General features: G+C 39.3%; 2 protein-coding genes across 2 annotated transcripts in view; both read right to left on the reverse strand.

Annotated features, from left to right (window-relative positions):
• LOC134664315 (neurexin-4) overlaps window positions 1–23,702 on the reverse strand; it is a 426,329-nt gene that overhangs the window by 385,220 nt on the left and 17,407 nt on the right. Inside the window, exons 17-24 of the mRNA XM_063520885.1 lie at window positions 23,423–23,518; window positions 22,697–22,837; window positions 20,855–21,034; window positions 20,370–20,503; window positions 19,747–19,954; window positions 17,754–17,888; window positions 16,557–16,648; window positions 14,765–15,781 (exon numbers count right to left, since the gene is read on the reverse strand). Of these exons, the coding sequence (XP_063376955.1) occupies window positions 15,683–15,781; window positions 16,557–16,648; window positions 17,754–17,888; window positions 19,747–19,954; window positions 20,370–20,503; window positions 20,855–21,034; window positions 22,697–22,837; window positions 23,423–23,518 (1,085 nt within the window). The 3' untranslated portion in view covers window positions 14,765–15,682. The remainder of the gene's footprint in view (window positions 1–14,764; window positions 15,782–16,556; window positions 16,649–17,753; window positions 17,889–19,746; window positions 19,955–20,369; window positions 20,504–20,854; window positions 21,035–22,696; window positions 22,838–23,422; window positions 23,519–23,702) is intronic.
• Window positions 1–23,702, reverse strand: part of LOC134664303 (L-aminoadipate-semialdehyde dehydrogenase-phosphopantetheinyl transferase) — a 264,536-nt gene that overhangs the window by 223,928 nt on the left and 16,906 nt on the right. The window lies entirely within an intron of this gene.

Here is a 23,702-nt window from a genome sequence, read left to right on the forward strand (position 1 = left end):
GTCAATTGGATTTCTTTTAATAGATTCGGGCGTTTGGCAGCTAATGTGCGTCAAGAATATCCACCGGACAAGCCATTTAAAAAAACTTCAATTACTTACTGACAATACTTACTTGTGGGCTGTGTACAGTCAGCTGCAGATAGAGTCTGCGCGTAGAGCTGCAATTCTTCGATTGGCTATACTTATTCATGATGGCTCCTCTACACGATGGGCTAACGCCGGCCACTCCAAGGGACGCATTTATGCGTTAGAGGGACCAAGTGATTGCTATCTCATTCTACCGCATGGCTGTGTCCCTTGAACTGGCCGGCGTTGGCCCATCGTGTAGAGGAGCCATTAAACTGCGCTTTGTAGGTACCCAGTTTGCCCCTACTGAAAACACGACACCAACCAAACCACACATACATACATAATTTTACTTATATGGATTGCTTCTCTACCCCTAGTGTAAAAGGAAATTTCATTTCATTTGATCAGATTTGTAACGCAACCTTACTCTAAAAATGTTATAACTTTTTCCGGCCTAGCTCTTAGCCTAAACAATTTCGTGACACCTTGTCATTTCGCATTATTTGCTTGTATTATGGCTTTGATAAGTTGAATTTGAGTCCTTTCATGGATTTAATGAAGGATGACCTTTGATTCGATGGGGTTAAGTATAAAGCTTTCCGAACCTACCTAATCGTTAATTAGATATTGGTTGAATGAGAGTGTTATTAAGCCATCTCTCCTGATTTTGAGATTAGTTTTTGTATGTACAGTCAGTATCATAATATATATGGTAATTATTTTTCCAATGGCAATATATTTGACCGCCGCGCTGTCTATTAATCTGATGCTGATTGTACAAAGTACAATCCACATCAAGTAACGGCCCGATTCGAAGAATGCTTCTAAGAAGTCACAGCGATACGTACAATCCATAACTCCCGCGGGAACAATATAGGCCTTTGTCCTTTAGTACACCGGCGCCGGCGTATTATGGATAGCTTTATCCATCTTTATCCACGTGATAAAATAACTGTCACTGTTTAACACCGTGGGATAGAAAGTGACGGACATCATTTTATCACGCTGTCACTTAGACAAGAACGACCATCATGTCCGTAATAAAATAAGATCTTTTTCCAGCAAGTGTGAAGGAAAACGAACTAAACTGTAGGTAAGTACCTACGTTTAATCGCTACGAGCGCAACTTGCTCGCAATTATCAACTCCAATCCGCTTTAACTCTTAAGCGTCCAAATGAGTCCAGAATTAAAACTCGTCCACCTGTCTGCCCGGAGCCGATTATCCCCGCTTCCCCCAAATTTTCGACACAAAATTCCTTTAACTTGAAAACCTTCTAACACGTCAACCAACCACTTGAAACTTAACTCTATTTCTAAGGTGTTAAGGTAGTGTTTCAAATGGCTGTTTGGAGGAGATATGAGATTTCATAAGTAGTTAGTTCATTTTGTTTTGTTCGGCTTCCTGAATTTTGCCAATTTGTAGCAACTCGGGTGCGCTTGAAATTAGTTAGTAATTAAAATTAACTTGACAGAGGTAGGTTTTACTCCGGTTTTATTGAGATGCATTAATTAGTGTGACAAGGATGACGAAAATTCAGTTAATTTTGGAATTGATAGAAAGTTTCTTTTTCGTTTCCTTGACTTTATGCCTGCTCGATTTTTCCTCTGGTCCGTTTTCATAACTATGGTTTTCGTAACTGGCTGCCAAAGAAGATTAATTTTTCCTATTTCATAATTCATTATCAAACAAGAATTTACTTTCTGGTTTCGTAATCGAGTTTCGTAACTGGTTATGAAATAAGAGTTTTTTTTCTGTTTTCGCCTGGATTAGCTACGAAATATGAATAATTTTTCGCTGCTTCGTAATTAGTTACTAAACAAGAATTTATTAGTCTTTTAGTAATCGAGTTTCGTTATTAACTTCGATATATTTTTTGTGGAAGTTAAGTTCCCCTTTTGTTGCCAATTTACCCTGTGAGTGACTGACTGGGTAAATTGACTACAAAAGAGAAGAGAGCAACATCCAGGCTCTTTCTGTACCAATTTTGATTAAAAAAACTTAGATACAATAAAAGTACCAACATAGATATCCCTACAGTAATTAGAGAAAATAAAAATACGAATATTGTAAATCATCTACTTTAATTTTCTAGATTTGTATAGATACAAAAGCTTGTTAAAACAGAGTACCCTTAGTAACAGTAAAATAAAAGAAAAATATGACCTAACTTCCTTTAACAAAAAATATAATTTTCACTTCGTAATAATGTACTATTTTCCAGTTTGATGATTTTCCTACTAAGGATCACGCTCTTTCTTTTCTATCCTACTAGAAGAAAGAAAGCGTCCTACACGCGCGCGCGCGCGCGCGAAAACAAAGTGAAATGTATGAAAATTTTCAGAAATATGCCTACTTTTTCGTAGAAGGATGGGATCAGCTCATGATTCTGAGTATATAAATAACATTAAATTTGTCTTTCTTAAAAAAAGGTGTGTATCGTTTTACACGAGAAAGGTACTAAGTGTATCACACGAAAATGCCCAATTATGAAAAAAGAAAAAGTAATAAGTTTTGATAATTAATTACGAACGAAGAAAAAATACTCGATTACGAAAGCAGAAAGTGAATTCTTGTTTGATAATTAATTATGAAACAGGAAAAATAAATCTTCTTTGGCAGCCAGTTACGAAAACCATAGTTATGAAAACGGACCAAAGGCGATTTTTTTGCAAAATGAGACTAAAAATTTCACAGCGAAGATGCGACACCCCAGGGTGCGTAGCCAACGTGCCAATCGTTTTGCGCTCCATGACGAATGAAATGCAACTAAATATCTGTGTCGCATTAATATGTGCCGTCCCACGGGTAAAGGTACCTTATGGCGGTTGGCGCTTACGCTATTATTAACGCTGCTCCAATATTATTGCGGCGCTATGCGACGTAAGCGCCAGCAGCCATAAGGTACCTTTTGCCTTCACATATGGAAGAGTGGTGACTACGCTACGCCACGTCTACGGGGACGTCTATTTATTACGTGAGCCGTTTTTGTATTGTTAATTACGTATTGTATGTGGGTAGACTCATGTTTCTACAATAGAGGGTAGATTACGCACCATGTCTGTCGATCGATTATTATTATTGATTTATTGATTAAATGCAATACCGAACGTACGTGTTTTAGTGCTCTCCTCATATCCCGGATTCCCTGGGCCCTAGGCAGATATTTCTGAGTTAACATGACAAAAAATGATCACCTACATAATTCCTTTGGACTACGTAAAGTAGAGCACCTATTAGGCCCTCCACAGCCATTAGGCACCTGATCCACTAACCGCGCGTGCTCGATGGCCCACGCCGCAGTTTTAGGTCAAACGGCACTCTACGATAGGCCTGGAGCGTTAGGATAAAGATACCGATATCGATGAAAATTGACTGTCAAACGAAGTGTTGAGAAAAATAGTAACGTTAGTCATAAAACTATACGGACCTGATTTAGTTATGTTTGATCCCTTTCTTATAAATACATAAGTCAAAATGATAGATAAAGACAAACGATTCATAGCTAATTCAGGCCAGTAACACGTTTATGAATAACGCCATAAGAGTATCTAACACGCGTATTCGGGAAACGAGATAATCACAAGATTTAGAAACGATATAGAGATCAACTAGATTTACAATAGATATCGACTAGATGTGACTTGGATATCTAAGTCATAATAGGTACTCATAGGTGACTTTAACGCGCATCCGAAAGAACTATTTTATAATGAGTTAATTCAATTTTGTGCTGATCAAAACTGGTACTGTATTGACGTAGAAAGGCTGGGCGTGTCGTCAGGTACATACACTTTCGTGAGTGAAGCGCATGGTTGTAGTAGGTGGTTGGATCATTGCATCGTCAGGGGATCTGCTCGGGACACCGTATTAAATGTATGGGTAAAGCAGGACGTGTACTGGTCCGACCACCTGCCGCTAGTCATTGAGTGTGATGTGGGTCATGTGCATATTAAAAATAATATAACGCAGGAGCCACTACATAGCGGTGTAATCTGGGGGGAGAGGCAAGATGCTCAGGTTGAAATGTACCATAAACTTTGTCATGAGAAACTAAAGGGGTTGCATTTCCCCCCTGAGTTGGCGTTATGCGCGAACAGGGCGTGTCGTACATTAGAACATAGATTAGTTTTGGACAAAATGTATAATGAAATAATTGATATATTAATAAAAGCAGCCGAACAGTCGAGTAAGAAAAAGAAATGTAAGAAAAAGAGAGGATATATTGCAGGGTGGAGTAGACATGTATCTTGTGCTCACAGGGAGGCTCGGCAAACGTTTTTAAGGTGGGTTGAGGCTGGGAGGCCGTCCTCAGGACCTGTCTACGAAGGCATGTGTCGGAGTAGGCGGGTCTTTAAGTCCAAGCTTAAATGGTGTCAGGACAGGCAAGAGCAGGTAAAAAGGGACATTCTCGCTATGAACCATGCTGCGAAGGACTTTAAAGGCTTCTGGAAGAATACCAAGAAACTCAACGTAGTGCCCGGAGTCGCTGTGAGCATCGGAGGCGTAGTCGATTCCAGGGACATAGCCAACAACTTCAGGGAGGTGTTCACTGTAAAGTCACCTCTTGCAAATGGCCAGGAGGCGGGGATTTTCGATGGTGAGACCATTGTGGGAGACAGTACCATTAAATTCTCTGCCAAAGATGTGGCAGGAGCCATAAAGGCCATGCAGCGCGGTAAGTCTCCGGGGCACGATGGTCTCAGCATTGAACACCTCAAATATGCTGGAGTTCATCTTCCTCGAGTGTTGGCTATGTTCTTTACGTTATGTCTGCAACATGCGTATCTGCCGGATCGTCTAATGAGAACGGTGGTTGTGCCCATTATCAAGAACAGAACGGGCGACGTGTCCGACATCACAAACTATAGGCCTATATCTTTAGCTACTGTAACCTCAAAGGTACTCGATAGCCTGCTTAATGAACAGCTTAAAAAACACGTCAAGCTGCATGACGCACAATTTGGTTTTCGAGCTGGATTATCCACGGAAACGGCAATTGTGTGTCTTAAGCGGACTATCGGATACTATAAGGACAGAAAAACACCGGTCTACGCCTGCTTCTTGGACTTGTCCAAGGCTTTTGACCTGGTTGCTTACCACCTACTGTGGGAAAAGCTAAGCCGTACTACCGTGCCAGTAGAATGTATTACCCTTTTAAAATATTGGTATGGCAACCAGGTCAACCAGGTGAGATGGGTGAACACCATGTCCGATGAGTATAGGCTTGGGTGTGGTGTCAGACCCGTCGCCGATTCTGTTCAACCTTTATGTAAACCAGTTGATCGAGGAGCTCAGCAGCACGCATGTAGGATGTCATATTGACGGTGTCAGCATCAATAACATTAGCTATGCTGATGACATGGTGCTGCTGGGGCCCTCAATCAATGCAATTAGGCAACTGGTTAATAAATGTGAGAACTATGCCGAACAACATGGCCTGAGATACAACTCAAAAAAGAGTGAAGTTATGATATTCAAATCGAATAAATATAACCCTACAGTTGTACCTCCGGTAGTGTTGGGTGGCGTTCCACTAAAAGTAGCGGACCAGTTTAAATATCTGGGGCACATGGTCACGCCGGACTTGCGAGATGATGCGGTTATAGAGAGGGAGAGGAGGGCCTTGTCTGTGCGAGGTAACATGATTGCTCGCAGGTTCGCTCAGTGTACGAAGGAAGTAAAAATAACATTATTTAGGGCTTATTGCCAAACCTTCTACACTGGCAGCCTGTGGGTGAGTCATACACAACGCACATACAATGCGCTCAGGGTACAGTACAATAACATATTCAGGATGCTGATGAAGCTGCCGCGACGCTGTAGTGCGTCAGGTATGTTCGCAGAGGCGCGCACTGATGGCTTCCACGCCGTCAGAAGGAAGAGAGTAGCGTCTCTGCTGAACAGAGTGCGCGGCAGCTCCAACACCATCCTGAGCATGTTCGCTGAGCGCTTGGACTGCCCCATGACAAAGCACTGGGTAGAAATCATCACTGGCCAGACAAAGTGATGATTTTTACCCAGTGTCGCTAATAATGTGTAATTTGTATTGTATGTTGTTTGTTATTTGTAAATGTTTGTAGCGTACTTAGTTTGTAAATGTATTTAATTTAATTTAATTTTTTTTTTTTTGTGAATGTAATATGGGTCCTGGTAACCTGAAATAAATGATTTTTATTTTTTTATTTTTTATTTTATAACTTGTCGAAATCGTTCAAGAGGACCTCCAGAATCGCGGAAACGTCAAATTTGACATATCTATCTTACAAATATCGTTAAATTATCCATATCGTAACTTGTTGAGGTCTAGTAGAGATCTATTTCATTTCCCGAATCGCGCCGTAACTTTGCAATAGGTACAAACAGCAACGCTTTTAACTGTCCATCAGTGGACCTTATGCCTTTTGTAATAAGGTTTACGAACTGTCAGTTAACAGTGTAGGCGATGGTACAGTCAGCTGCAGAGAAAAGGTACCACCCCTGCATATAACCTTTCCTCTGCATGAGCTGTTTAAAACATCTGACTGTATCTATCGTCTCTATCGACATTGACAATGGTTTGTCTCATCCCTAGTGTATCGAAGCTCTCACCTCTAGGGCTGCAGTCAGCGCTTCGCATACGGGTTAAGCGGCGCACCTGACGTCAAGTACTGCTCAGGCCAAGGTTACCTACATTTTCCCTGCACAAGACATTTTTTTTACATAAAAGTGCGAGTCGCGTTCCAAGTGTTCCGTACATTAAGTCCGTCTCACGGTTGACTGCACATTTCTAATGGTAACATTCCATTTCTGACTGCAGCTGCACTACTAGTACTGAACGCGTCGCTGTTATTGTCAATTTCCATAGTAAAATGTCGTTGGAAATGGACTGTCACCTTAATAGGATTTCCTGTCATCTATAGGTAAAGAACTATAACTATACATGAGTGGATAAATGTGTTTTTAAGTAAAACAAAGTAATTAATTCGTGGAGAATTTATTGTGAATAAAGTATTAAAATAAAAACTCTACAAGTCTACGTGACGTGTTATTCTAGGCGCCTGTGGCTAAGGCACGACACCTGGCGGGCCGAGGAGGCACTTCCACACTTAGGCCCACTTGCGCCATTGCACTAACCCGGGGTTAACCGGTTAAACCTGTAGTTGATGGCAACTACAGGTTTAACCGGCAAAATCGCATGTAGTTGCCATGTTTACCAGTGCAATTTGACACTAGTTTAACAATTTAACCGCTTAACCCCGGGTTAGTGGGATGGTGCAAGTGGGCCTTAGTCTGCCGCGTAACTCGGAAGGTTGTTGAGAGGTTATGGTTGACGATGGCGAGTAGCTGACGGGAAACCAATCGACATTTTGCGTGCATACGTATGTATGTAAATTACATACGCGGCGCCAAGAATTTTACCCTCCCTTGAAAATGGACCAATCAAAGTGAATGAAACAGCCAAATATTTTATTGGCGATTTCGGGGTTGGTCCCATAGTAAAAGTTGCACAGTATAATCCCAAAACCTCCCTGGCAACGGAAATGCAGTTATTTTTTAGCCATCCCGTATAGAAGTGCATCCTCGAACTCAATTATATAACTACGATATACAAAAAGTATGAATTTTATGATACATGATACAAAACTTCGCTTTACATTACGTAGAAAATATCTTCAAGGTACATACGCTTACACGATAGTTGTAATGGCTCATATTTTTATAATTATATGAAAGCAAACAGTATTTATTGTAAAACTGATATATCTGCAGAATACGTAAAAATTTTAATTAATAATATCACTAAAACATAATCTAAAAACACACAATTAAATTCATTGTAAGTAAACTAAGTCACGCAACGAAAATACATCTTGGACGGAAAACAAAAAAATATCTACACAACTAAATACAAGGTCTACGGCACTATGAAAAATAATATAATAATTCATTCATAAAGACAACTTAAAAACTAAACCTTAACACTAATTTGTATTTTCGTCACATTTTAAAATATTTTTTATCAAATTGAGATTCTTAATTTCATAGGCTGCTGCTAACAAAACTAGTCTCGTTTATTTTAACAAAGAATTTAGGCTCAGATTTAGCACAAGCGAGATCTTATTATAAATCTATGGACTTCACAAAATTGTTTAAAACAAATAACTGTCAAAACAATACCGTTTAGAAAAAGCATTTGTTTCACAGGTTCTTAGACAATGCTTTCTTTTAGAAACTTCAATTGTTTTTGGATAATGCTTCTTAGGCCCACTTGCACCATCCCACTAACCCGGGGTTAAGCGGTTAAACCGTAACCCAGTATCAAATTGTACTGGTAGCCATGGTAACTCCAGGTTTAACCGGTTATCCCCGGGTTAGTGGAATGGTGCAAGTGGGCCTTATAAGAAAAAAATACTTTCTCTAATCTAAAGAAAGGACGAATTTCGTACATTGACATTGACTCGCCTGTTCCTATCTCTATTGCACACGCAAATTCATATTGCTGTCCCAATAGCAGTGTCATTGACCGCCGGCATACGGGCGAGACAGCAATATAATTATTACGCATGTGCGGTAGAGATAGTAACAGGTAGGTCAATGTACATAATTTCATGTGATAAGCGTCCTTCCTTTAGATGATTACCGCTCATTTTGAGGATATTTTTTCACCATGATACTTATACGGTACTCAATGAAGATGCTTGTCTCTTTACGAATTGAAAAGATGAGTGTTTGACTTATTTCAGTATAAATTACCACTATATAAATATAAAAGCCAGATGGCACGACGGGAGAGAAAGTTTAGAATGAAATGAACAGACCATAGACAATTATGTCTATATAGACTTGATAGAACCATGGACAAATAAATAATAAAACAGGAAAACGAGAATGTCCATATATCGCGGCCAGATCTTATAAATCAGGGGTCTCCAACCCCCGGCCTGCGGGCCAAGTTCGGCCCGCGACGCGTTTCAAGCCGGCCCGCGCCACCCAAAGCGAGTGCCCACTGTCCGGCCCGCGGGAGCCAGACTCCAGGGGTTCAGCATTCATTGAGTGGAACTGTTCCTAACAGCAGCAACCAGATACCTCCCCCGGAGCAAAAACCGACGGTGGCTCGCGCGAAAGTTTCTGAGGCGCAATATGGCCCTCAGGTGAAAAAGTTTGGAGACTTATAAATGATAATTTCATGATGCAATCATTTCATGAAATGATCGGTAGGGTCATTTTTGAGTTTGTACAGACATTATCGTCTTCCCTGTTTTATTAGTCCATAATAGAAGAGACATAGACAAGACATACAAGTTTGTACTGCAAGGCAGTGTAGGAAGCGACTACTGTCTTTACGTGCGATAGACATTATTCTACTAGTACCAGCGGTTCTTAACTGACCTTATACTATTGTAATAAGGTTTACGGATTATCAGATAACATTGTGGATGATAATTGTGTTACTTAATATAAAATATCTTGATATTTTAAGACGTTTTGTCCTCCAAAGATTAATGTTTACAACTTAGCTACGAAATGCATTTAATTTTCATCAACGCTAAGCAGTGAAGTTAAATTATTGTGATGTAGCAGCCAAGACCATTCATAGCTATTTCAGAATAGGCTGCCATTTTAGCACATTTTATATTAAAATCAACTGAAATTTATACATATATTACATATTGATATAATACACGCGAGGCTTACATATAGTAGGCCTTTGAAATCATTCGAACACTGATGTATTTTACGCTAGATGTAAATAATAGTTACAGAAAGTACAATAATACTTTTGATTTCTAAAGGAAGACTGGCTGAGTAATGAGTAGAATTGTACTAATTTTTAATGTTATATGTCAAATTATTATTATTTTTTATATTCAAGAATTGTATTATTGAAAATTAATGTTTAAATATGATTTGCACCAATTTTTAATGCTATTTGTTGTTTTTTTTTTATATGCAAGAATTGTATTATGTAAATTATTAGATATAAGATATAGTTATAAGATTGCTATGCCCTAACAGGGTTCATGTTTGATACAGAAATAAAATACCTGAATACCTTGTAAAACAACATGTTGATGCAATAAATATATTGAATACTGAATACTGAATTTATTAGTCGAAATGTAAGTTGGTACGGCAACCAAGTACTATTTTAGTGGATGGAAAACGGATGATATTGTTAAACGCTTGACTTATTAATAGTTTCTACTTGATAGGACGGCTTTGCCCAGCAATGGGACACTAAAAGTAGGCTAATAAAAAAACTACTTGATTAGGAGAAAGATAGCAGGAAATTGTGAGAGTATAGCGGTTTTTAGCGATAAGACTGCCTGTTGTTTACCTCTGCTTGTATTTTTGTTTTCTTTTGTATTGTCTTTTTTTATTGAGGTGTGCAATAAAAAGTATTTGTATTGTATTGTATAGGTAATCTTTCTTCTTAACCTTTCAACAGGAAATGTTCTATTCTACACCTGGAAATGTCTTAAATCTGTAAATTCAAAGTGTTTATTTATTTTTAACTGTGACGGTGGGGGTAGAGAGATTAATATGATCGAGGCCTAAAAAAAATATTTTTTGCTATGTTAATCGTAACTCTTGCGAGAAGTAAAATGCGACTTAATAACTTAAGTATAATTCGGTGACATACTAAGAACTATGCGCAAGTACTTAACTACGTCACTAGAAGAGAAAACCCTAACGTTATAAGGCAGTATCGCATTTCAAAAAAGCAAGTAGTTTAGTTGGTAAATTTTCCCTATGTCTTGCGTCGTGTTAAGTACTCGCGCAAGTACTTACACGACAAGCACTTAGTATTATTATTACTGGGATATCAAACATGGCCGACACTTTAACCACTTGACCGTCCGGCCCGCGAGACTGTTTTCCTCTCAACCGTCCGGTTTTTTTTAGCGACACACGCCCCGCGCTTCGCATCCACAACTTCCTACAAAAACTATAACTACATTGCCATCTATATTTTTTAGAGCTATTTGGTTAGGCTACGTTGTTGCATATAGAGAATCTTTATATATAAACGCGAGCGGCTCTGACGGTAAAACCGAATGAAAATATGCTCAATCGAAAGAGCTTGAAAAAATATCACTTTTGAATCGGGAACATGTATCCGCAAAATTCGTATTGTCGAGTATTTTGCATTTAAAAGTGAAAAAATTTCGACAAAGAATGCAAATGTTCAATTTGTTGGTTGTCATTTGACAGCGTTTGTTGCGTTTAGAAACTGCAAACATGCTTACAAGTTAGGTTGGTCGTTTTTTTTTAATAAAAAGCAAGACGACTATTACTGATTATTTGATGACTTTCCGGTATGTATAATGGTTATTATTTGCATTAAGTTTCGTTTCATATGGATATGTATACCGGTAGAATTATTACATAAAATTTTTTAAACCAGAACGTGCGATAGTCTGTTACGGCTTTTAAGACGATTGCAACACTGCCTAGACGTCAACACCATTCGGCTTTGGGGTGTTTTGAATTATTAATTTATTCGAAAATACGTGATAAAAACCTGTTAAATAGTGTATTGTGTGTGTTAACAATAAAAAATAGTCACCGAACATAGTGCAAAGTGCAAACGCCATCGTAACGTAACGAGATTTGAACTTCAAAGCGTTCCATGGGAGTATTGTGTTTAGTATAAACATCGGTCTCTCAGTTGTATTTTAATATTTCAGAATGGTTCCAAATATTCTTACATGTCAAGGCACTACTAGCTACCTGGAAATGCAAGTGAAAGCAACCTTGAAGCAGCTGTGATAAACTAATAAGTGAGCGAGATGAAAATGACGTTGTTCAAAGAAACTTTGAGTTTAAGTGCCAGCTGACTGTAAACAGTGTGAAACAGTGAAAAAGCTACAGTGTATTGTGGACATATTTAATAACTGTGCTTTAGTTTAGACTATGAATCAAATTTGAGGTGTATCGGTGAATTGGAAAGTGAATAAAAGCTAATAAGTTATCTCCGGAGTCAATGTAAGTTGAATATAAGATTAAATATAATAAGATATATAGATAGTATATATGTCGCAGTCAAAAGTGTGATCTGGTCAAAAGAACTTTTAACTGACAAAAATAGGCAAAACTGCTTTTGACTGAGCGTGTTGGTCAAAAGTAGTTTTACCTGAAAATCATTGATTAATAGTAATTGTGACTGTTACTATCAGTCAAAAGTACTCTCAGAGATAGGTAGGTTAGGGTTATTTTTTTTTGCTACGCTCAAAAAATGAAACTGTTCCCAGAGTTTGGTAGGTTAGGGTTTTTTTTTTTGCTACGCCCTAAAAACGAAACTGCTGCCAGAAATAGGTATGATTTTCAGGTAAAACTACTTTTGACCAACATGCTCAGTCAAAAGCAGTTTTGCCTGTTTTTGTCGGTTAAAAGTTCTTTTGACCAGTTCACACTTTTGACTGCAAAAGGTTGGGCTGGACATATGGCAAGGGAAGGTAAAGATAAGTGGGATAGAGAGGTAGCGGAATGGTATCCTAGAGATGGAGAAAGGAGAGAAGGAAACCAATAATGAGGTGGTCGGATGATATAATGAAGCATGCGGAGCCGAATTGGATAGGGACGGCAAGGGATAGAGAGCTGGGGGAGGCCTATGCCAAGAAGGCAGACTGAAATAATTATTAAAAAGCAATGACATAAAAATTATTTAATAAAGTTACTAAGGAATAAATATTGAAAAACTAATTGATATAAATGAAATGTGAATTTATTTAAATGTAATATGTACTGAAATTTAATTTTTTGGGTAATAAAGGCTATTCTATCCTATTCTATTCTAATTTGACAGGTGACAACAAAAAAAACATTAATTCCTGCTAAAATTTCAGAGTCATAGTTAAGCGTTGTACCAAAACAAGGTTGATTTTTAGGGTTCTGTAGCCAAAGGGTAAAAACGGGACCCCTATTACTAGGACTCCAATATATTATTAGAACAAAACAAATTATTTTCAGAAAATATTTAATTTAGGCTTAGGGATGGCAAGGCTCCATAAGCCTTCAGTAAGTAGTGCATAAGTATACTTGGAAAAATCCGACCTATGCCGCCGTGGATGGCCCGGTGGCAGAATGGCACAGGCACCTGCTGCAATAGCAGAGGACGCTGCTTTGATTCCAGCCTGGGGCACTGGAGGCCTTGGTCACTTTTTAGGGTTCCATACCCAAAGGGTAAAAACGGGACCCTATTAAATACTAAGACTGCTGTCCGTCTGTCTGTCACCAGGCTGTATCTCAAGATCTCATGAACCGTGATAACTAGATTAACTAGACAGTTTACATTTTCACAAATGATGTATTTCTATTGCCGCTATAACAACAAATACTAAAAACGAATTAAAGAAATATTTAAGCGGGGCCAATGAAATGAGTAAATTTTTATTAATATGTTTTAATATGACATGTTGGTGGCAAACAAGATACAAGGCTGTTAATGCCGATGGTAAGTGGGAGTTTAGACTAGACCTCTGCTTCTCCAAGGGACTCACATTGCTGACCGAGTAAATTTTTATTAATATGTTTTAATATGACATGTTGGTGGCAAACAAGCATACAAGGCTGTTAATGCCGATGGTAAGTGGGAGTTTAGACTAGACCTCTGCTTCTCCAAGGGACTCACATTGCTGACCGAGTAAATTTTTATTAATATGTTTTAATATGACATGTTGGTGGCAAACAAGCATACAAGGCTGTTAATGCCGATGGTAAGTGGGAGTTTAGACTAGACCTCTGCTTCTCCAAGGGACTCACATTGCTGATCGAGTAAATTTTTATTAAAATGTTTTAATATGACATGTTGGTGGCAAACAAGCATACAAGGCTGTTAATGCCGATGGTAAGTGGGAGTTTAGACTAGACCTCTGCTTCTCCAAGGGACTCACATTGTTGACCGAGTAAATTTTTATTAATATGTTTTAATATGACATATGGCAAGGAAGCGTAGGGGTGGACGTATGGCCACGCGTTGGGCGGACAGAATAACGTCAGAGACAAACGCCACATTGCAGGCTAGCATGCACTGGGCCCAAGACAGAGTGGCTTGGAGAGCGCTGGTGAAAAGTGTCCACATTCGTCACGTCCCTCAGCCATGAGGATACGACAAGGAAGAAGAAGAGAATATGACATATTGGTGGCAAACAAGCATATAAGGCTGTTAATGCCGATGGTAAGTGGGAGTTTAGACTAGACCTCTGCTTCTCCAAGGGACTCACATTGCTGACCGGTTACAAATCTATTACACTCATACTAGGGTACCGTACCTGACTAGGGTACCGTACCATACTAGGGTACCGTACCTGAAGGGTAACTAAAAACGGGAACCTATTAGCGATTCCGACTCGCACTTGGCCGGTTTTTCTTAGTAGGTATATGACATTTGTTTCAGTTTTACTTCATTGTCCGTCTGTCTGTCTGTCTGTCTGTCACCAGGCTGTATCTCATGAACCGTGATAGGCAGTTGAAATTTTCACAGATGATGTATTTCTGTTGCCGCTATAACAACAAATACTAAAAAGTATGGAACCCTTCGGGCGCGAGTCCAAATCGCACTTGACCGGTTTGATATTTCAGGCTCCGTCACACAGGCGCGTTTCGCGTGCGGCGCGTGAGCGGGGCGCGCCGCTTTTTCATATAAAACGCTCAGGCCCGGCTCTGAAAACGCGCCGGTGTGACGGAACCTTTATTTCAGTTTACTCCACTGTCCGTCTGTCACCAGGCTGTATCTCATGAACCGTGATAGCTAGACAGTTGAAATTTTCACACATGATGTATTTCTGTTGCCGCTATAACAACAAATACTTAAAAGTGTTCCGTTCTTGATGGGTGAGTCCGACTCGCACTTATCCAGTTTTTTTTTTAACGAATTTAATATTAATGGATAGGCATTAATATTAAAGAATGAAATAGTAGTCATAATTTCCATACTTTCACTTTAGTGCCATGAAGGGTAGGTACAAAAGGGTTCCCTCTTTTGAGATTGGAAAGTGGGCTAGGTTATAAATGCGGCCTTCACAGAACCGATCTGCGACCAGAAAAGTGGGTCAGGTTAGAACTGTGATCCTTATAGAACCAAACTGCAACCAGAAGTGGGTTAGGTTAGGTTAGAACTGCGACCCTTACAGAACCGAACTGCTACCAGAAAAGCAGATGAGATTTTTTAATTACATATTTGTTTTTAGATATATCGGAATAGTAAATTTTTCGAGTTAATGTTACGGATTTAAAGTTTTCTGAGATGAGATAGGTTTGTAACCGCCTTGATGAAGGTTTGAAGTCTAAAAGTAAATAATTACTTAATTCATAATGAGTATTACCTATTACTATTATTTATTTTACCCGAGCGAAGCCGGGTTTTCATCTAGTTAGTAAATAATGCCGAAATATTCCGTTAGATGGCTCTGACATCAAATCTTTCTTCCACTCCTCGGATAGTAAGGTTCCCGCGGACGGTTAAGAGCATATTGGTTTCGGATACTATGCTATCGTCAGACGGTCAAGCGGATAAGTACTCGCGTCACTTGGTTGCTAGACACATGGGCATAGTTTAGCGAGTGTTGGGTAGTGGGTGGGTGTGGTGTGGTGTGGTGTGGTGTGGTGTGGTGTGTGGTGTGTGGCGGCTATATGAAGAACTCCCTGCGCTTGGTGACGCGCGGGCCGGTGGCGGCGTGCAGCGCGGCCTGGTCCTGGTCCGCCGCGCCGTCCGCGCCGCGCTCCTCCTGCACCACCCCAACAAGTACTCATGTCATCAATGTGTCAACATTACCTTCTTACTCTAAGTATAAGTTGCTACAAAAAACGAGATAGAATGGTAATAGTACATTGTGCAACATGGGGCGTAGCCGTTGCGATATATTGACTCGAGTTTCGTTTTTTTTTTTAACATTAAAAAGAACTCCACAGAAGTAAGCGTACAGTTTTTATCAGGCTCTTTAATTGTTAATAATTATTGAATTATCGAATGTAGCACGGTCAATACATATAATTTACTTCAAATTATTACCGCTAAAAGTGCCGGATTTGGAACCACAAGCTTACTTCTGCGAAGTTCTTTATAATGCCAAAAAAAAACGAACTATAATTACGCCCCGAGTTACCTACACACAATGTTTATCATCACACTTGCGATACAAAAATTAAGTATAAAGACAAATAACTGTTAATTATAGCACTAGAAACTTCATAACTCCCTAGGGAAAACGCTTTTTTTATAACTCCCGCTAAACCAGCGTGCAATTCCACATTTACTGAACGAGTGTGATGAAAACATATTTGCATTTTCTTATACGGATAAATACGTAGGAGAACTAAAACTTGACGTAGCCTCTAACGACCCCCCTCCATAATTTCGCCACTGTATTGGCATGTCATGTGAAAACGAAAATCTCTTGAAGCGAGAAAAACACCTGTCACTGTGCAGATCCTAATGTTTTCCTCAATAAGCCCATGACCACAAATACATGTACTTCTGTCAATGTAATGATAATGACATACCTGGGTGAGATATTCTCCCTTATGCCGCGAGAGAGCTCGAACCAAAATGACCGCCACGATGATAAGCATAAGGAAGATGAACGCCAACACCGCTGTAAAGAAATATCAATACATTTAATACGTTTGTCAACTCATCCCACATATAATCTATATAAATGCATATACTATAATTAAAACACAATAAGGTCAACCGGTAAAATTGCTTCATTTGTGACAGATAAATTTTATTTAAGATTCCAAGAAAATGGAAAAGGCTTAGATGCATTTAGCACTGCGTTTAACTATTTCACGGGAAATGTTACGATGAAAATGTGTCAATGTTAATTGTTTGACAACACAGAAGGTAACAGTTTCATATTTTGCCACTGCATTACTAGGGATCGGTTGCACCAAACGATCTGTCATCGTCAAAACGTTCACAAAAATTTTATTGTATGAATAGTTTCATAACTTTCTGCTGAATGACGTCGATCAGTCATTTTATTGTTGTAAGTATAACTGACCTATAAACAGATAAAGCTTCAGGCGGATAATAGTATTTTATGCAACCGTTGTTTAAGAGAGGTCAAAAAAGGCGAGTAGCGTGAGTAACAATTTGAGGCGAAGCCGAAAATTGTTAATGAAGACGCCACGAGTATTTTTTGACTCAGTTAAACAACGTTGCATACAATACTTTTTCTACGACAAATCACTTACTTTGAAATAAAATTATAAAAACGAATATTTTTCATTCAAGAAATAGCAAAGAATGAAGGGTACGGGCGGGAAAAGAATGAATGAAATTAAAAAAATCATGTCTACGGTTCACTCATCTGTCAAAGATGACAATTCGTCGTTGCGCTTTCCAAAGCTGATATGTGTTCGATTTTTGATTGACAAATAGTTACCTAGCAACTAAATATATAAGGTATTAATTCATTTGATTAAAATCTCGCACATATCAGATTTGGTAAGCGCAACAACGAATTAAAATTAGGTTGACAACAATGTATTTCATACAATATTTTTTAAGTGGTGATTACACGAAGTATCGTAAAATTGCCAAAAAGATACTGCGTGTATGCACAAATACTTTTTTTGGGAATAGATTAAAGACTTGTCTGGACAACTATAAGATAGGGGTTTAAAGGTGTGTGCACGACTCTTTAAATGACAAATAAAAGTACGGGAGTAGAAAAAAAAAATACAGATACATACTGCCTAGGATGGCCTCGTCAGTGGTATGCATGTCTGTATCAGCAGGGTCCCTGGGCGGGGGTGGCCGCGTCTCGATGGGCTCTGGAGGGTGGGTGACAGGTTCCACGCCGCAGAAGTCTTCGTTTAGAACTCCACCTAGACAACAAAACGTATTTTGAAAACCTTAAAAAAATGTTGAAAAAAATACAGTTTGATCTTCGCACACCTCTCTACAGTCCGTTACAAGTTTAGTTTTTATTTATTCACTTCATGGTAATATTTATAAGATGCTTTTTAACTGTTACCAAAAAATAGTAGCTATCTTAATTAGCTCATACTAAAATGGATAGTGCTCCTAGACCCGTTGAGCTTGCGTCAGGTATAAGTCAACATCACAAAAAGCGCTTCACTTGTTTTAGTGCTCAAAAATGGGGCGCGCAAAAATAGTTCACCTAGATACGCAAATACCTGCACGGCTAAGATATTCAACACTAACAGTAAGATAATGACCTTACGTAGTACCATTCACATTATAAAACACTATACGAATTATCATAAAACTGATTTAAGGACAGAATATAAGAAATAAACAACACTCACGTAAGTTTGTTTTAAACCGCCTACAATCGTAAACTACGTGCGTTCTAATTTTAAAACACGAGTGTACTAAAAATATTATTTCCCTTGACTGGCGACGCTTTCAGATTTTTTTACGTTAGGTCGGTGACTTACTTGTTTACAAGAAATACATTATCGATATTCATATTATCGATTCGGTACGCACTATTGTCGAGTTTTTGATTGTAAGAAAATCGTACTTAGTGTACTCTTTTAATATGACGACCGGTCTGGCCTAGTGGGTAATGACCCTGCCTATGAAGCCGATGGTCCCGGGTTCGAATCCTGGTAAGGGCATTTATTTGTATGATGATACAGATATTTGTTCCTGAGTCTTGGTTGTTTTCTATGTATTTAAGTATTTATATATTATTATATATCGTTGTCTGAGTACCCACAACACAAGCTTTCTTGAGCTTACCGTGGGGCTCAGTCAATTTGTGTAAAAATGTCCTGTAATATTTATTTATTTATTTAATATGTCAACCGAAACGACTTTCCGACTTATTAAAAACAACTCTAAAATTATTATACTTTAGATAATTTAAAATAATCCAAACAGATCGCTCTAAATATTTGGGTAGCAAATAAAAACGAAAACAAAGGGTGATTTTACTTCCAATTTCAAAATTGGAATTCCCTGAACTAACCTAGACTCCTCACATTAGGTGAAGCATGTAACTGAAACATGAGCTTCAGCGGTCATAACGTCGAACTCTACGCGGCTGACGCAGCCTAAGACCCCTCATGCATGTACTGGGGTCGTCTTTATGTTGAAGTTGTACTCTGATACTTTGTACAGATGTAGTGCTTAGTTATTTTCGATCATATTTTCTCGGAAACGTTCGTATTTGTCATGCTACTTCAGTCAACCTCAGTACTTTTTATTCCGAGACTGATTGAAATAGCAAGACAAGTTCGTACGTTTCCGTGAAAATACAATGGAAATAATTACGCACTACAACTGTAGTTACAATTTGGTGCCGTGACCAGGATACGTTTCACGTTTTTACTTGGACAGGAACTGGTTTTTTTAATACCATGTCGGTGGCAACAAGCTTACGGCCCGCCCGATGGTAAGCAATCATCGTATCTATGGACACCTGCAACTCCCAGAGATGCAACTACATGCGGCAGTCGCCACCCTTTAAAAACCTATACACTGCTTTTTTGACAAACCCCATACTGTAGTCCTTCGAGAAAACCTCGGCAGAGGGCGCTTATTCCACAGCTGCAGCGTCCGCGGTCGAAAATTCCTCTTGTGGTTTAAGACAGTGCGCGACCGTTGTTTCTAATTTAGCTTCCAAACTCGACCCACACATACTGCCTACCTACCCACTACAAGTTAAATAAAGACCACTTAACATAAATAAAACAAAGGTGACTCTAGACTTACCTAGACTCCTCACATTGGGCGGAGGATCCTGCTGGAACATGAGCTTCAGCGGATATATATCGTCAAATTCTACGCGGCTCACGCAGCCTACGAAGCCTTCGTGCATGGACTCGTTCCGGCCTATGTACATGTACTGGATGTTGTTGAACTGAGCGTCGGCTGAGGCCTTTATGTTGAAGTTGTATTCTTGTACTTCGTAGTTGTCCACCTAATAAGAGGTTAAAGTTTTAAAAACTCAAATCGACCTGGGGCCCGTTTCTCAAAAGCTTGTAACTCTTTTTGACAGCTTTTGTTAGAAAGGGACTTCCACTTGTATTACAAGTTACAAGCTTTTGGGAAACGGCCCCCTGTAGGACTCTACAGTAAAAAAATACTATATTTTTGGCATTATTCACAAAACATTTTGGAATTGGTTTGATTAAAATACATTGTTACGCATCAAACAATTCGCAGTTATTTCGTGACTTTTTAATTACTGTAATTAGACCAACAAAATAAGACAAGGTACGTCGAAGTCGAACCTTTCAAATTCGCGTGCATGGTAGCTAAAATAACTTTTTATTTCTTATACTGTTCTTATTTCTTATAGCCATGTGATAGAAATTTAAAAAAGATATATTTACTTGTAGCACCATAGTGGCACCGCTGTTCTTCCTAGATAACCGTACGTCGTGGTACTGGCCTAGAGCGAAGTGCTTGCCCTGGAATATGATTTCTTGCCGTTCGAATCCGAAGTCGAATACCACTCGTAAATGACCTGAGAATAAAACGTTTCCAAAACATGTTATCATGGTTACGCATCGTACCATGCTTAACTATGGGATAGTACTATGGGGAAATTCTATGTATGTAGACACTTTTATTTAAAATCAAATATAATCAAAGATTAGGTTAAAGAAGAGGAACTAGAGATTTTACGGTCGTCTTATTTAGTTTTATTGTCTATCTTAGACAGTCAAAATATTGTTTTTAGCCCGTAATTAACCGAGATAACATGTGCATATAAGGTGAACTGCATTCGAATCGAATTTCAGTAAAGGATGATACACCAGCGACTGTTTCAGACAGGTTTATAATATTAACTTTTAACTTATTTATCATCACTTACCAGAATTAGTGAGCATAATGGTGAGGTATTCCGAAGAGATGTTGGAAGAGAATCCTAGCAGGAACCCCTTGGGGTTGGTTGTGGTGAAGCCGACGCGGATGCTCTCGGCGATGGTGGAGCGCCAGGAGCCGAAGAAGTCGTACTTCACCATCGAGTTGGCGCGGAGGTTCACGCCGATTTCTATCAAGGAAAATTAATTTAGTCAATTTAATACCTAGTGTCCAGGTCAGTTCCCAACTCACAACATACACTTTACTTTTTAGAGCACTTTGTTCACGGTGCTCTTATGGAATCACTTCGGTCTTGCAAATCGGTTAAATGCGTTTTTCTCAAAGACTGTTTGATGTAGGTACCTAAAATTTGGAATAGTTATGGCAAGTACCATCACTAACACTGTGAATAAGTCAAAACTGCTTATTTCTGATTTTAGGGGGAAATTTAAAGGGTTGAGAGGGGTAGGCTGAATTTTATTTGGATATACATTTATACTTTCTTCACCTGAAGGCCTTGGGCTTTAAAAATATGGGGTAGGTGTCATGGGATAGGTAGATGGTTTTGAGAGTAGCGAGGCTGTGTAGTTTTCACCATTGCAATTCGTTGTTTTCCTTTTTACAAACAAACAAGTGTTCAAAAAAATCCGGTCGTGTTGTATCAGGGACGTAACTGCAACGGGGCGTAACTGTCGTGGACAATGAACAGAGCTTTAGAACTGATGTCGGTCATGAACCCAATGGCCAAGTTTCATAAAGCAAGGCCAAAGGTCGATCGCAGCGCACTTGAGTGCGAGGCCGAAGGCCGAGCTGAAGATGGAATTAAACTAATGGTCAAGTGTAATGGCTCCTCTACACGATGAGCCAACGTCGGCTACTCCAAGGGACGCAGCCATGCGGTAGAATGAGATAGCAATATCACTTCCCTCTAACGCATAAATGCGTCCCTTGGAGTGGCCGGCGTTCGCCCATTGTGTAGAGGAGCCATAAGCGAGGCTGACGGTCCAGCTCCACATAGGCCCGGGGCATCTAGCTATGATGCCCTGCGATCGAGGCCGAAGGCCGAGCTGCAGAAGAGCAGAGCTTGTAAACCAGTCTTTCTACTAAGGGATCATCCATTACGTCACACGAATTTCTAGGTTTTTTGACCCCTCCCCCCCGTCCTTATCACACTTGGTCACATTTTGCAAATTCCTCCCCACCTGGTGTGACGTCACATTTTGTTTTCAACGAAATCGGCAATACTAACTCGGCATTATTTTTTTAATAAAAAAATACTTTTGGTAAAAGAAATATTAGTAATTTTGTAACAGAAAACCAATTAGGAACGAAAATTACCTACTTACAAAACCTCATTATTTAAATGTACAGCGAATAAAAAAATATAAATTAATTTTCGGTTAGTGATGAAGTTAAAATGACGTCACAATGTTTGTGACTCCTTCTCCCCCATGTCACAACATGTCACATTTTCTTGATCCCCTCCCACCCCCTAAACGTGTGACGTAATTAATGGATGACCCCTAGTGGTAACATTAATTACGACCGATCGGTTACGATCGATCGGTCGGTATTTGACGACCGGTCTGGCCTAGTGGGTAGTGACCCTGCCTGTGAAGCCGATAGTCCTGGGTTCGAATCCTAGTAGTAAGGGCATTTATTTGTGTGATGACACAGATATTTGTTCCTGAGTCATGGTTGTTTTCTATATGTATTTAAGTATTTATACATTATATATATCGTTGTCTGAGTAGGTACCCACAACACAAGCCTTCTTGAGCTTACTGTGGTGCTTGGTCAATCTGTGTAAGAATGTCCTATAATATTTATTTATTTATGAATGGGTTCTTACCGTCAGCACATATCGGTCCTTTGAATGCGGTCCAGCGGCAGTCGCACGAGTAAGAGTCGTAGCCCTCGAGGCAGGTGCCGTTGTTGAGGCAGGGCGACGACTCGCACTTGCCCACGCAGCCCGGCGCCACGCCGTATAGGCCTGTAGGCAAAACGTATTCATGAATTAGCCCGTGCAAATACATTTACAGACAAGAACGAGCGAAGGACACGCGCAAATGATAGCAAAATTATATCATGAATTTAACTTTGAATTGGCCTCCTTATCGCTAAGGGTGGTAGACCATCTATTTAATTACACAAACTGGTCTACCGCGATATAATTTCATTGTTTTTACCTTTGATTCCGACGTTTCAGCTGAGTTGCACCAGCTGTGGTCACGGAAAGACTGATGTGTATGTTGGTAGTCCATCTGTCCAATAGTTAGTCCAATGACATTTCGTCTCGCTCTCTCATTAAGCAAATGTGGGACAAAATACACATTGGACCAAGAAAATGGACAGGTGGAATACCACCCTAAGCCGTCATCGTTATTTGGATACGATAAAATTTCAGACAGAAAATTTATCGATTTAAGTTCAAAGTTATAATTATAGTGGTCGATGATAGATTAACTTCTTTATACCCAGGTTTAGTGGAATGGTGCAAGTGGGCCTAAATAAAATAACATTGAAATTCGATTGAAAAAAAACGCAATAAAAATGTTAAATTTGATGAAGTGTTTACCTCGTCTAGCATACGAAAGTAAGTCCACCGGTCTTCCATTCAGAAGTAATGCCCTGATGCATCCGACGAATCCATCCTTGCGGTCCATAGCGGCGCCTATTGAAAAAGAAAACGATAAATGAATTATGGTTACAAGATGAAGGGGCATTTACTTCTCTTTTTTCTCCCGAGGTTATTAATTATAAAAGAAGTCCTCAGTTTTCCAAGCAAAATGTATCAGTGGTAACGGTCTGGTCCATACAAAATGTATTGCCAGTAACACTTAATCATCCGATGACCC

Source organism: Cydia fagiglandana, chromosome 5 (assembly GCF_963556715.1).
Source record: "Cydia fagiglandana chromosome 5, ilCydFagi1.1, whole genome shotgun sequence".
Classification (NCBI taxonomy): Eukaryota; Metazoa; Arthropoda; class Insecta; order Lepidoptera; family Tortricidae; genus Cydia; species Cydia fagiglandana.